The sequence below is a fragment of the Monodelphis domestica genome, chromosome 5 (assembly GCF_027887165.1).
Source record: "Monodelphis domestica isolate mMonDom1 chromosome 5, mMonDom1.pri, whole genome shotgun sequence".
Lineage (NCBI taxonomy): Eukaryota > Metazoa > Chordata > Mammalia > Didelphimorphia > Didelphidae > Monodelphis > Monodelphis domestica.
In genome coordinates, this window is record NC_077231.1 from 229,683,295 (window position 1) to 229,696,749 (window position 13,455).

At 30.3% G+C, this 13,455-nt stretch overlaps 1 protein-coding gene across 12 annotated transcripts in view; it reads right to left on the reverse strand.

Moving 5' to 3' along the window:
• Positions 1 to 13,455, reverse strand: part of KMT2C (lysine methyltransferase 2C) — a 337,243-nt gene that overhangs the window by 76,229 nt on the left and 247,559 nt on the right. For 8 of the 12 annotated variants that reach the window (XM_056799936.1, XM_056799939.1, XM_056799941.1 and 5 more), the window contains 6 exons: positions 10,734 to 10,917; positions 2,231 to 2,335; positions 1,793 to 1,840; positions 436 to 615; positions 261 to 293; positions 41 to 160 (listed from right to left, as the gene is read on the reverse strand). In XM_056799936.1, the coding sequence (XP_056655914.1) occupies positions 41 to 160; positions 261 to 293; positions 436 to 615; positions 1,793 to 1,840; positions 2,231 to 2,335; positions 10,734 to 10,917 (670 nt within the window). The remainder of the gene's footprint in view (positions 1 to 40; positions 161 to 260; positions 294 to 435; positions 616 to 1,792; positions 1,841 to 2,230; positions 2,336 to 10,733; positions 10,918 to 13,455) is intronic. The other 4 variants (XM_056799944.1, XM_056799943.1, XM_056799942.1 and 1 more) reach the window with 3 other exon arrangements.

Sequence of the window (13,455 nt, forward strand, 5' to 3'; positions counted from 1 at the left end):
TGAAAAAAAAATGCGTACCTAACACCAAATCAGAACATACCCTGATTGTGTAATGGAAGTAAATGTGGTGGTGGAGGAGGTTGTGGCAGTGGAGTTGGCTGAGTAGTAGCAGGACTCAGTACAGCAGTGAATAAGTCTTCAACATCTTTTCCTCCAAGCTCTAGGGGGGGGGGCGCAAAAAAAAAGTAATTAAAATATGTGTATTGGTGGTCTAATTATTGGGAAGAGAAGATTTAAAAAACAAGAACAGGAACACATACCTGGAATTTTATACAATTTTCCAAGAATTGCTCCTAAAATAAGGTTTTAAAAAGAGAAATTAGTCATCAGGTTTAGATAATTATATGATCAATAGTATTAAATTTAATTCATGTTAAGGAATGTATATTAAATGAAGAATTAAAGCATGCATAAATCTTTGAAAATTGTATTTACTCATGTCTTTTAGAAAGCCTAGATGTAGGGCAAATATTTTACCATCTGTGACCATTTTGTCTAGTTCAGGACTGAGGATGCCATCTAATTGTTCTTCACTCAGTGGTCGTGAACTTTGATTAACGTTTGGCTGAGGCAAAGAGGAAGGATCATCAGAGATGGAACCAATATCTAGGCCAGCTAAAGAATAAAACATTAAATAAGACAATAAATTCAGTGGACACAAGACTGCTATATATTAAAAATTACATATTAATATGTAACAATTTAACCAAAATAAAATAAGATTATCTGATTTCACAAAGGAAGACTCCTAATTTACTATAGTTTACCATCAAAAATTTTAGGTTATTTGCAATTTTGTTTAGAATACAAAAAAATGTGTTTCTGAGGACATTTTGTATATTATATATATTATATCTGAAGTTGTAGTAAAGTTTATAGAATTTAGCTTCTTCACTGTAAAATGACTTTCATGAAAAACAATAGCTAACAAAATCATCAACCTAAACTAGTCTTGAGAAAGCCACATCTCTCATTATATTAGATGGAAGATCCATAAGAAAAGTAAGAAATATACCTGCTAACTCCAATTACATCACTTAATCTGAAAAGAATGCTTATGTTTTACACATGAATTCATATTAACACTACTTTGTAAAAAGATTTTATATATGCTATCAAAAATGTTCAAATACCTATTTGCGCACAGAAAACAGTGCGTCTATTACATGTAATCTGTTTTAAAGATACTGTGAAATTAAATCACCTTCTTCATAAAAGAATACTATTACTTTTCAAAGAAGGAAGGAACAAGTGGAACAGAGATAAATTCTGGGTAGAGAAATTCAATATACACTGACACTTATTCTACAATTGGTATTTTTAAATGATTCCTTTCTAAGATAGGACTAAAAAAATTTATTTTTAGTTAAAAGAAAAAATAACTGTCCACAAAAGGAGGTGTTTTATTCTTGCTTTACCACAATGCTGCTGTTTAAAAGTCAATCAAAAAATGTCCAACCTAAATTTTAAAAGTTCTACACTATGGATTTAGGAATCAACCACTGAATGTTATGATGGATGGCAAAAAGTCAAGAAAATATATTTAGGAAAGACAGGCAAGAAAAGAGTTTTTCAAATTTTAAACTATTTTAGAACTCTAGCCAGGGTACAGAATAATTACAAATTAAATTGTTTTAACTACACAAAAAGTGAAAAATGAAAGCATGTATTAGTAATAAGAAAGCACTACTAATATTTATGCATGCATATATAGGTTGTTTTTGCTGAAGTCACTAGGAAAAAAAACTAATTCTAGTTATGGTTCATCCATTATTTAGATGTAGATTCTTACCAAATGGGGAAGGTGAGTTCTCAACCTGGAAAGTGCATAAATCAAGACCTACAAGACCCAAACCAAATAAAATGGATGATTATCATAAGAGAGATTTAAAAAAATGAACCCAAAAATAGAAAAGGAGAGAGCTAGGTAAAGAGCCTGTGTGATATTGAGAATAAACAAGTAAAGGCAAAAAAAAAGATTTTTTTTAAAAAGGGAAGAGAGCAAGGGTGAAATAATAAAAGAAAATCAAGAGTATGGTTGCATCCAAAAACATTCTGTTCTAATAGACACAAGAGCCAATACTTAAAATCCTCGTTCCTCACACAAATGGGAAAACAGAACCAAGTCAAATAAAGTAGCATGAAATTTGTTACCAAAATTCATAAATTAAGATCTTGAACTAACAAATATATTACAAATTATGATACATTTCAAAGAGTTTACACATACCAGAAGGGTCTGCAGATTTTACTAAATCATCAGAAAGTATTCCTAGAATATCATCTTCTGTGTTTAATACATCTGAGAGGTCAGCTAATGGATCATCAGCATTACCTATAGGAAATAAAAGAAAACATTCAAATATTTAAAGGAAACTTTGAAAGCATTATGCTTCATTGATGAGGGGGCATCTTCATGATCCTCACACGTTATGATCCTAGGAGATAATTATCAGTTGCACTGACTAAAAAAATAAAAAGATATCTGGTGGCCAAATAGATAAATTTACATTATAACTTTCTAATAGTGCTATCTGTAAATAGTTATAGATGATATATACAAATCTTTAGAATGCTGAAAAGCAGAATTTGTTTATGGAACTTTGGGGGAATATTTCCAGAATTTTCAATAAATTCATATTGATGGGAATATCAACCTAACACCTTGCAAATACACAAACTTATTAAGAAAAATGGAATGATTTATAAATCTAATATAAATTTGATTATACCAATACAACACAATGCAGGTTTATGAAATAATTTAACCCAGAAAAAAGCAGAAAAGACTGAGAATAGTTAATAAGAATATCACAGAGAATGCAGTTTATTCATTATAAAAGGATAACTTAGGAAGAAAACAAAATACTGGAGGGAATAATTTAATACATTAAACTATTTTTTTGCTAAATGAGATATTTTGAGCTGTTGCTCCAATGAGATAAGCGAGGTAACAATATCAAGACTATATAAGCAATTACATAGAATAAATCAAATATAGTCTACAATTTCAAGTCTCTCCTCATTCAAAATTCTGAATATTGTATATATGATTACTAGGAATTTATAGCACTTTTAATTAGTAAAGGTCATAAATTCAATTTCAGTGTGAGTCACATGAATTCCATTAATACAGACTATGCTTCTTTGACAATTATCACCAGTTTTTCAGACACATTTAAGACACATTGTCTTAAACATCATTAATGAGCCCAACAGTAAAAGAACGTGGCATACTGGTATTCAATTGACACGATGATATTATATGTACTTTATCATGAACAGATTAGGAGACATTAAAAATAAAGACTTCTGATGACTGATCATACAAAGTTAAGCATAAGCTATCTCAAGTGACTGAAATGGATAAAAAAAATGAATAATGATTATTATTACTTCCTGTTCAAGGGGGAGAAAAAGAAATTATTTCAAAATACCACAAAAGCGGCAGACTATAAAAAGCATTAAAAATTATATATTCCCAATTAAATTTCATGAGAAATTCTTCTCCCATCAGATGGCATTTGAAGTATCTGTCATCTCAAATGATTTATTATTAGCATTTGAAAGCTTTATATCACTAAAGATTCTCAAAAAGCACTGAGTTTAGGATTTTTGTAAGTCACAATATTTTAAATCATATTTATGGATTCTTCAAAATGACATCATAGTGCAAGTACTCTTTAACAAATAATTTCATAATTCCATAGAATAAGATTTCTTAATAAAAGGGAAAAAACTGTCCTTAAAAATCATTATGAAGTCAACTTTTACCTTAAATAATCTGTTTGTTTAACTTTGTTAAAAATATGGTGCCATTTTTTCTAAAATAGTATCATGTGGATAGATAAATAAAGGTGTCTAGCAGAAAGAATCCTTGACTGGGAATAGAAAAAGAACTGGATTTGAACAATACCTCCAAGACTTGCTAGCCATGTGACCATTAGCAAGTCAATTAATTTCTCTGTTTTATATCCACCAACTTCAAAATGGAGGAATTTTCTATACTAAGTACATCAGTCTAAAAAATCATCTTATGTTATTGCTTTGAAGGTATTAGAAGTTAATTAAACTGACTGTTCACAGAGTCATTTTAAGGAAGACACATGACATCCTGATACTGAAGCTAGTTCTTTCTCTTCTACACCACATGGTCTCTCATTGACACATTTGTTAAGTGACTATTTCCACTAAATTATTGATAAAAATTGTAATAGTTTTAAAAATTTAATTCAGTACAGATCAAAAGTTTACCTAATACTATTCATAAAAATTGCTTTAATGATGAACTAATTAAACAGATTTACCAAATATTCTTAACATTGTTTTGTAATACCTGAATTGTGTTAGGGTGTATTAAGTTAAGAGAATCTAGTTAATCTAGAGAATCTAGTTAAGAGAATTTATAAAGACTAACAAGGAAGAGAATCAAGAAAACATAGGGGGGAAAAGAAACAGTAAAAGGGAAATAACTTTAAAATTTTCAAGATATACTACATGATTCAAATCGGGCCTCAGACACTTCCTAGTTGTGTGACCCTGGGCAAGTCACTTAACCCCCAGTGCCTAGCCCTTAGCATTCTGCTGCCTTAAAACCAATATACAGTATTGTTTCTAAGACAGAATCTATGGGTTAAGGGAAAAAAAAAAAGGTTATATCACTTAATATCAATACTATCTAGTACTTCCCCCACCTACCAAAAAAAGTATACCAGTGAAACAAAAGAGGGAGCTCATAATAATAACATTACTTTTACGACTACTGGGTTTTTTTTATTTATAATAATTTACATATTTTTATGACTTATAAAAAGGAGTAAAACAAAAATATTATTTAAAATTTACTTTTTTCTTCTAATTATGAAAAAAGCTTTCTCCACCCTTTTTTTCCAGTGACTCCAAACCAGTTTAGCACTTTTGTCTCATATATTAACTATTTCACATGTATACATCTTGACTTCAAACTGACGTACATAGATTTTGTATAAAGATAGAGAAAGTTGTCTAACAAATTAGAAGCAGAGTTGCTTGAGGACTGGTACTGCTTTTAATTTATTTTTTTTTTCCTAAACTGTTTGCCACAATTAGTGGTATATGGTAAGTACTTAAAATTTAATCAGGTAGACTCAGGAATTTTTATTATTATTATTATTTTTATTATTATTATTATTATTATTAGGAAAATCAGGATCCCAGCAATTAAAATAATTGTTCAAGATTACAACTAAGTGGTGGGACAATGAATCCAAACTATGTCTTCATTCCACATTGAAACAATGACTCTAATGTATCTAGAAACTATTATTTAAAAAAAAAAATCCAAGGAGTCTAAACAGTGAAGAAAGCCATCAATATACTCTAGGAAAATGGAGTGAATAATTTGATTTTCCAAAAATCAAAATATGCCTCATGACATAAAGAAAATGAATTCAAGTTTTAAAGGAAAAAAATTATCTGCACTCTGAAGAAAAGCTAATTTGAGAAAAACATATAACAAAGATCAGTGGAGGTAGTAACTTGAATACAAATAAAATGGTATACACCAAAAAAATAGAACCAAAAGTTCCAATACATAAACTTTAAAAACTTCATATAAAATGAGGACAAAAGGCAGTTATAAATGGACCAATGGTGAAAAAATATAAGATGAAACAAACTGTAAAATATATGTTAAAGCACTGTTAAGTCAAATAAGCAAAGAAATAAAATTGAAATAGATTTAAAGTACTGACACTAAATGAGCAAAAACAATAGAAATTTACCAAATGCTGGACAATAAATATATGACTAATGCAATTGCAAATTGGTCCTATATATCTGGAGAATTCTGAAATACGTATTTTGAATTAGAAAACCAAATGGATATTTTGATGCAATAAACTACTTAATATCGCCTAAGGAGATAATTAAAAAGCTACCTCTGTAAAAAACATTCATAGCTGTCTTACTTTTTAACAGCAAATTTTTTAAGTAATTTGTGTTGAAAAAGTTAGGGATATAAAATAAACTAGTACTTTATTAGTATAACAACATTATTATACCATTTAGTAAGACAATAATTCAATACTTCAAAAGACGAAAAAATAAAAGATTATTAAAAAAAAGAAAGGAAACTGAAAGAAGACAGAAAACTACAAAGAAATACTGAAGACACTAGGTATACTGATGAGAGCCATGAAATAAGGACTTTAGGGTCACAGACATAGCCTTCAAAAGAATACAGAGATAATTTAGTCCAAATCCAACATTTTAAAGATGAGAAAATTGAGGCCCAGAGAGTGAACTGGAATCATCCATTTTCAAAATGTATGAAGGGACAAGGGCAGTATTTAAATTCTGACACACTTGATAAAACTTTGGTTCTAAATAAAGATTGGTAAAACAAATCAAAACTATAATGTGGAATTAAATCACCAATTTATTTTTTCAAAGAAGTTAGTAAATGTTAATCCAGTATGTTTTTAAAGATGGACAATCTAGAAAAAATATCTAATCATTTATATTATAAATATTCCTTAGAAAGATTTCTCATATGTAATGGGAATATTATTTGAATGGAGAGTCAGTTTAATGGCAAAACTTCCATAAGATACAGTTCACAGTAGGAAGAGTTCTATTATGTGGACACAAAGTCACAATAGCACTTTGCCCAAGACCAGGGGTCTAGAGTACATGGAATAATTCAAAGTTAAAATAAAGAAAGGTGAAAGAAGTGCTTCTGTTTACTTCAAAGTACAGTCTACTTGTATTATAGCAAAACCAGGATGCAGATGTTATCCTGAATCACTCTTGTCCAAAAAACCATTGACTAGATCTTGCTAATTCTGACATGAATATTTTTGTTTTGGAAATGTATTCACTTCACCTCACCCACATAAAAACAGTCATGGAACCAAGGCAGAGAATAAATTTCTAAGTGTGGCTTTTGTGTAACTTAATTTTAATATAAGTATATTTTTTCCTTTTAGATTCCCATTCTAAAAAAACAGGCTCTTTATGAAACAACAGAGTACAGAACACAGCAAAACACAGAAGAAATAAATAGCATAGGAGAGGCAGAATCAGAACATTTCAATTCCTAAGCACATTTCTAACAATTGCCATTTGGCAACCATCTTTGATGACCAGTTGGCCCATTTTGTAACTTAGATAATAATCACATTATCTACTTCAGAAATAAGCATGTGAAAAGTACTTTGAAAATCTTAAAACACTACATTATTTATTGTGATTATTTAAAAAATCCCTTTTACATATGCTCTATCTTTTGTACAATCACATATGCATTTTTTAAAAAATTGAATACTATGGAGCTATTGTACTAGTGGGGGGTAGGGGTGGGGGAGTAAGGATCAGGAACCAAAATTTGACAAATCACTGAGAGGGAGGGAACAGATAAAGAGAAACACAACTTCCCTCCCAGGCAGAGATGTCCCAGAGAAAGTGAAGTTAATAAATTCCAGAGATGAAGGTTACAAAGAAATACCCTTCAATATCTGTTACTGTTCTTTTCTTTGGATGATTGTTATCTGTGATCCCCTTAGAACATTGAAGAAAAAGATGTCTAATTCTTCTATAATTATAAAATCTATTTATTAGTGGTTAGGCCTGGAATGGTTGGTTAGGGAAGAGTGAAATAGGATGTCCTTAATCTATTTTCCACCTAAAGTTTCTTCAAGGGGTTGAAGCTCAGATCTAGGGGCCTAAGTCCCTGAAGATCTTAGGATCTTTGTGTAGTCAGGTTGCTGTATTTTCCTCAGACAGAGATACAGCTTTTGAAGGAAATCTTAGGGGTGAACAGGCTTTTGCCTTCCCCAAAAGGAAAGAGTCTCTATCCACCACTTATAAAGAAAGATGTTTAATCTGGGTCTCTTCAGATCAACAAAGGATTTGTAGCTGGATAAGATCAGTGAGATTTGCTCCTTTTCTCCTCAGTTCAGAAAGACAAGGAAGGAGTAAGAAGCATTCTCAATAGTTCACCCCCTTTTCTTAGCTTGAGGTTCCAGTCCCATCCCTCATTGGCAGCCAAAGTTCTATTTCCTTCATGCATGAGATTTCATTGTAAAATCGAGTCCTTGCAATATATTGTATCTCTCTCTCTCTTCCACACTATCAGGTTTTGACAAACTAGAGACATATAAAACACCCCTTTTTCAGTTAGAGGTATGTTTTTACTGCTACCTTCAATGTTGTGATGAAAAGGTAAGAAATAAGATGGAGTGCAGACCTGGTAGTCAAGGTTAAGGTCTCAATTATCTGTCTAAAGTAATTCGTCACCCAAGGAAATGAAGAAAGTGAAAAAGGAACTCTAACAATGGTCATGTCAACATAGCTAACAATTCCTCCTAGAAACAGAGTAAGATTGTCAAGTTTGAGCTTTATATATACATTTTGAAGATTTGGGATTTTTTTTTAAATTTGGGGGAAAATATAAAAGGAAAAATTATTTTCTTACAATGGTTTCATAATTCCCTTTCTCATTCAAATAAGGGATAGCAGCAAAATATAAATAATACTAATTAAGAAAGAGTATTGAAAGAAATATAGAACAAAAAATTGGTAAATCACACAATAAGAAAAAAAATCTTAAAAAACAGAAAATACCTTGATTCGCAACAAAGCATTACATTAGAATTCACAATAGGTTAGGACATTATTAATAAAAAACTAAAATTAAAATGGAAACATTAAAAGTTATTCAGGAAATATAATCATAACAGATATAGAATAAAATTTAATCCTATATTCAGAAAAAAATTTTATTCATTATTTTTGGAGGGGTAAAAACAATATAAGACAATCATATGTAGTATTTGTAGTAATAAAAATCTTGTCATTTGGAAATCATATAAGTTAAAGGAGATTCTTCAAGAAGGGTGCAATTCCTAAAGCCTGAATGTCTAAGTGCCTAGATTTTTATTTCAAATAGGGTAATTTTTTTCATTATCTAAAGATTAAATATGCATTCAATTGGTATCTAAGCTGTTTAGATTTTAAAATGTTTTAAAAGAAATTAAAATTAACACTCTACAACTTCAATAGTAATAAAAATGATAGACCATTTGTCAAATTATTTTAATATATCAAAAAGGGTAATATTACAAGTCTATTTAAGAAAAACCTGAAGATTAATTCTTATGGTCTACTTAGCTGCTGTGGTAGAAAATTCCAACAGAATAAAAGAACCATTAGAATATGAAGATAATTTTTTTAAACTTCTTCATATTAAACAGGAGAAAAAAGTCTAATTAAAGTGAAATAACTTATCAATAGTCATATGCTTAGAGGAGAAAAAGTTTCTGAATTTCTAATCAATTGCCCTTTCTATTAAATAGCATTATGAGAAACTTTTTAAACTTTGGATATATATCAAAGTGTTGTGTGTTTTATCCAATTTTATTATCTTTATTAGTCCAGAACTGAATTTTAATGGAGGTAGAAAGGTCCAAATGCGGAAATTACCTATTCCACTGCAGACCAGCAACTTTTTCCCCAATCTACTCTCTGAGAAAGTTGTATGAGACAAGTGCTTTGTGGAAGTTCATAAAGACAATATATGTCAAAAACTGGATTAAAATCAAGGGCATGCTATCAATAGTAGATCTTCATACAAAGACAAATATTGAGATGAAATAGATCTTCTACAACTTTAAAAGAATATTTGTCTTGATTTTTGTATTGTCTTTGTTTCTCCTTACAGAGTTCAGTTACTTTAAGCTATACATACTGTACCATATATTTTTATAAATGCATATGAGCAGATATTATTTTTAAGCCTGGAGGAAATACTTTTTGAAAAGCTGAATGAGGTTATGAAAAATGCTGACTGAAATGAAACTATGAATTCCTATAAACTGTTATATTTATTAGAATGCAAAACTTGGTTAGAAGTTCTTATCGTGGGCTTTCCAGAGGGTGTCTGTGTATAGAATACAGGGATTCTATGAACATGGATAGGAAAAAGGGGCATATTCATGTCAACAAAATTTCTTTCATTTGTGTATTTTATTACTTGCATTAAAAGCATTTTTCATCACATGCAGATTACCAAAGGTCAAGAACATGAAAAAAAGTTAAGATTCCTGAATTTAAGGGATATGAAGTATGTAGAGAATGAAAATAAAAAAGTAAAGAAAATTTTAAAAAGCTTAAATAAAAACTCTATCCAATTCAAATTAAGATAACAGCAAAATGTATGGATAATATTGTATAATATTTTATTGCCACATATTCTAAAATAAATTTATTTTTTAAGACAGTCCATTATGCTATTCTTTTCTAAATTTCCCAATTTGTGTGTAAACACAAAATGCAAATTGGAAACATCAAGATGATGGATATTCTAAGGCAGCTACCACTATTAATAAGTATTCACATTTCTTAAGTGGTTTAAAATTTCCTCATAATAACTTTATAAGGAAGGTTGTATAAGCAATCATAGAGGATCATAAAGGTTATATGACTTGCTCAAGGTTATATGGAGTCAGGACTCAAACTCTCATCTTCTGATCACAAGGACAATGGTCTTTACACTATACTAGGTTGTATCTCATACGTATTTTTATTGTAAAAAAAGAGTTGATCCCAAATCTCTGAAAGCTAGGCCACCACAGGTTTCCTTAGTTCATCAGAAGAAGAAACAAATGTTAAAAGTGTATATATTTAAGACATTATAGGAATACAAAGGCCAAAGAAAAATAGGGATTCACTGAATTATCATGAACATTATATACCTTGAGTTCCTGGTTTCACTGGAGTTGAGGTTGAGCTAAGCAAGGGATCAGAAGATGGATCTAAAAAGTTTGTGTTCATATTAGTTTTACAAGGTAGCTGAGATGCTGATTCTTCTGACAAGTTATCTAGGCACAGCTTGTTTTGCCTAATTGTATCTAGAAGATCTTTTCCAAAGAAAGCTTCCTAGATGAAAAAGAAGAAATGGTATTCAATTAACCATAAAAAATTGAATATTATATTCTAACCTATTATTAACAATGGAATGATAAAACAAAAACTACACTTGATATTCCAAAAACACAAAATCTGATTATATGTAAAGTTAAAGTTCTACACACAGAAGGACCTTTTAGACTATTAGTTGTGAGGTTGACTTTTCTTAGGTTTAGAGAAGCCAAGTCGAATCACAGAACTGCAAAGCAATCTTTTGTCAGTTGTTTTCAGTTACTGACATAAAATAGCACTTTAAAAATAAAAAAAAAATTAAGTACAATTAAAATTTCAAAACAATAAAAATTCCACCTTTGGCAGATCATTTTATCATTAGAAACAGAAATATACTTTCACTCAAATTTAAATTATTCATTATACACAAAAAATAGACTATAAGGTGAAAGACAGTTGCCTAAATCCAATAAGAGTCATCTGAGAAGGAATTTGCTTAGAAAATGATATCAGTTTTGGATGTAGATAAAAGAAAATCTATTATCTGTACCTCACAGGAAATAATACTGTCTTTAAACTTATTCTGCATTTATTCTATGGTAAGAATTAATTTTTTCCTGTTTCCTTTTTAGCACTAACAGAAACAGGGTACATAAGTGTCTACAGCAAGATTATAGCCAAAGTAGTCTTTGATGGAAATTTTTTTTGGAACTGACAGTTGTGGATAAAAGGAAGAAGCCCAACAGAATAAGTTAAATGATTAAAGCAGGGAAGAATGGATAAAAATGGCTTTTTTAAACTTGATATTTACAAAACATGGCTGACAATCACTTAAATAATATTTAGAGAGTAAGATTATGAGTGGACATGATGACAATACTATATCACATATAAAAATGAGGTAGCCATTTTGTTAATATCTCAATATTCTGAACCTTAATGTACTTCATAAAATGCTTAATATACACAATTTAGATAACTTACCATTAGATCTGGACCAAATGCAAAAAGAAATGTTTATGATTGTTCAATGTCTTGATATTTTAAAAATTACTATTTCTTATAATAATCTGCTTATGTTTATACGTATGTGTATGTGTGTGAATGTGTGTCTGTGTGTTTATATCGGTGTACACACATGAAAAAAGTTGAATCACTTTCTCTTCCACCAAACCGCCTCCCTGGTTTTCCAGTTTCTTAATTAATATCTGAATTGATTTGAAAATTAAAAAGCTTGTCATTTTTTGCATTTTTGTTCCCTGCTGTCTTCTGTCCATTTTAGATGGAATGGTCATTTAAATTTTCCATGTTGTAAGAATAGGCTGAACATATATGTTACTTCCTACATTTTTAAATGTAATTATCATTAAAGCAATTCAAGAATTAATTCAATGTTCTACTTTGAAAAGAGATCTATAGAATATAGCAAGATAATTTACTAACCCTCCTATTTCCTCTTTTTATCACTAAAATATTCATGACAGTTTTATTAGATAGTTTAAAAACTCACCATATATTTCTTTTTTTGGGAGAAGGATTTGAAAAATATTTATATAATGCCTACTACTGAGTCAGACACAATGCTTACAATCTTTTACCTCCATTTTAGAGTGGAGGGAACAGAGACAGAGGTTTACTGACTTTCTAAGCATAGTACAAATAGAGAGTATCTGACACCATATTTGAAGTCCAGTCTTCTAAACACCAGTTCAAGTGCTACATCCACTTGGGATCATAGCTGCCTCCAGGTATAATCACCTGACAAATATTTATTAAGACCATATATGTGCCAAGAATTGTACCGAATATTGCTCTCAAGGATCCCATATCAATAAGGAGGTGATAACATGCAAATTACCTCGTAAACTCAAGATACATACTATGTAAAAAGAAAGGCCTATCCGATGGAAAGCACGGCCACAGAGGACAGGGAAGTACCTACAGAATTTAACTCTGGAGATCAATTCTTGAAGGAAACTAGGGAAAGTATAAGGCTGAAAAGGGCACAGATATCACATAAGAGGTAATGATAGCAAAACTGTAAAAAATATTATATACATACATATATCTATATGTGAATGTATAGATATGTTTGCCTATGTCAATCTGTATAAGGAACTGCAAACCAAGGCACCCTGATTATTGAGTACATGATAGTGAGCATGGGGTGAGGTTTAAGTTCAATAAAACAAACAATAAAGGGCAATTTTTTGAATTTTTTTTAAATATGGAAGGATTTTATATTTGATATTAAAAATAAAAGGGAGCTACAGGAGTTTCCTGAGGAGGAGGAGAGGAACAACATGGATACATCTATGCTTTAGGAAAGTCACCTTGGTAAAGAAAAGGAATATAAATTGAAAAAGTAAGAGCAAAAAGAAAAACCTAAGAGGCTACTGCAATAGTGCAGGATGGTGGTAAAGAGAGTCTAAGGTTGCTGGCTGTTTGAGAGGAGAAAACATGAAGGTAGTAGAGATGCTGCAACGGTATAAATGACAAGATTGGCTACATAAGGTTAGTGTGAGAAGTTGAGTATGACAAAGATGCTGCGAATCT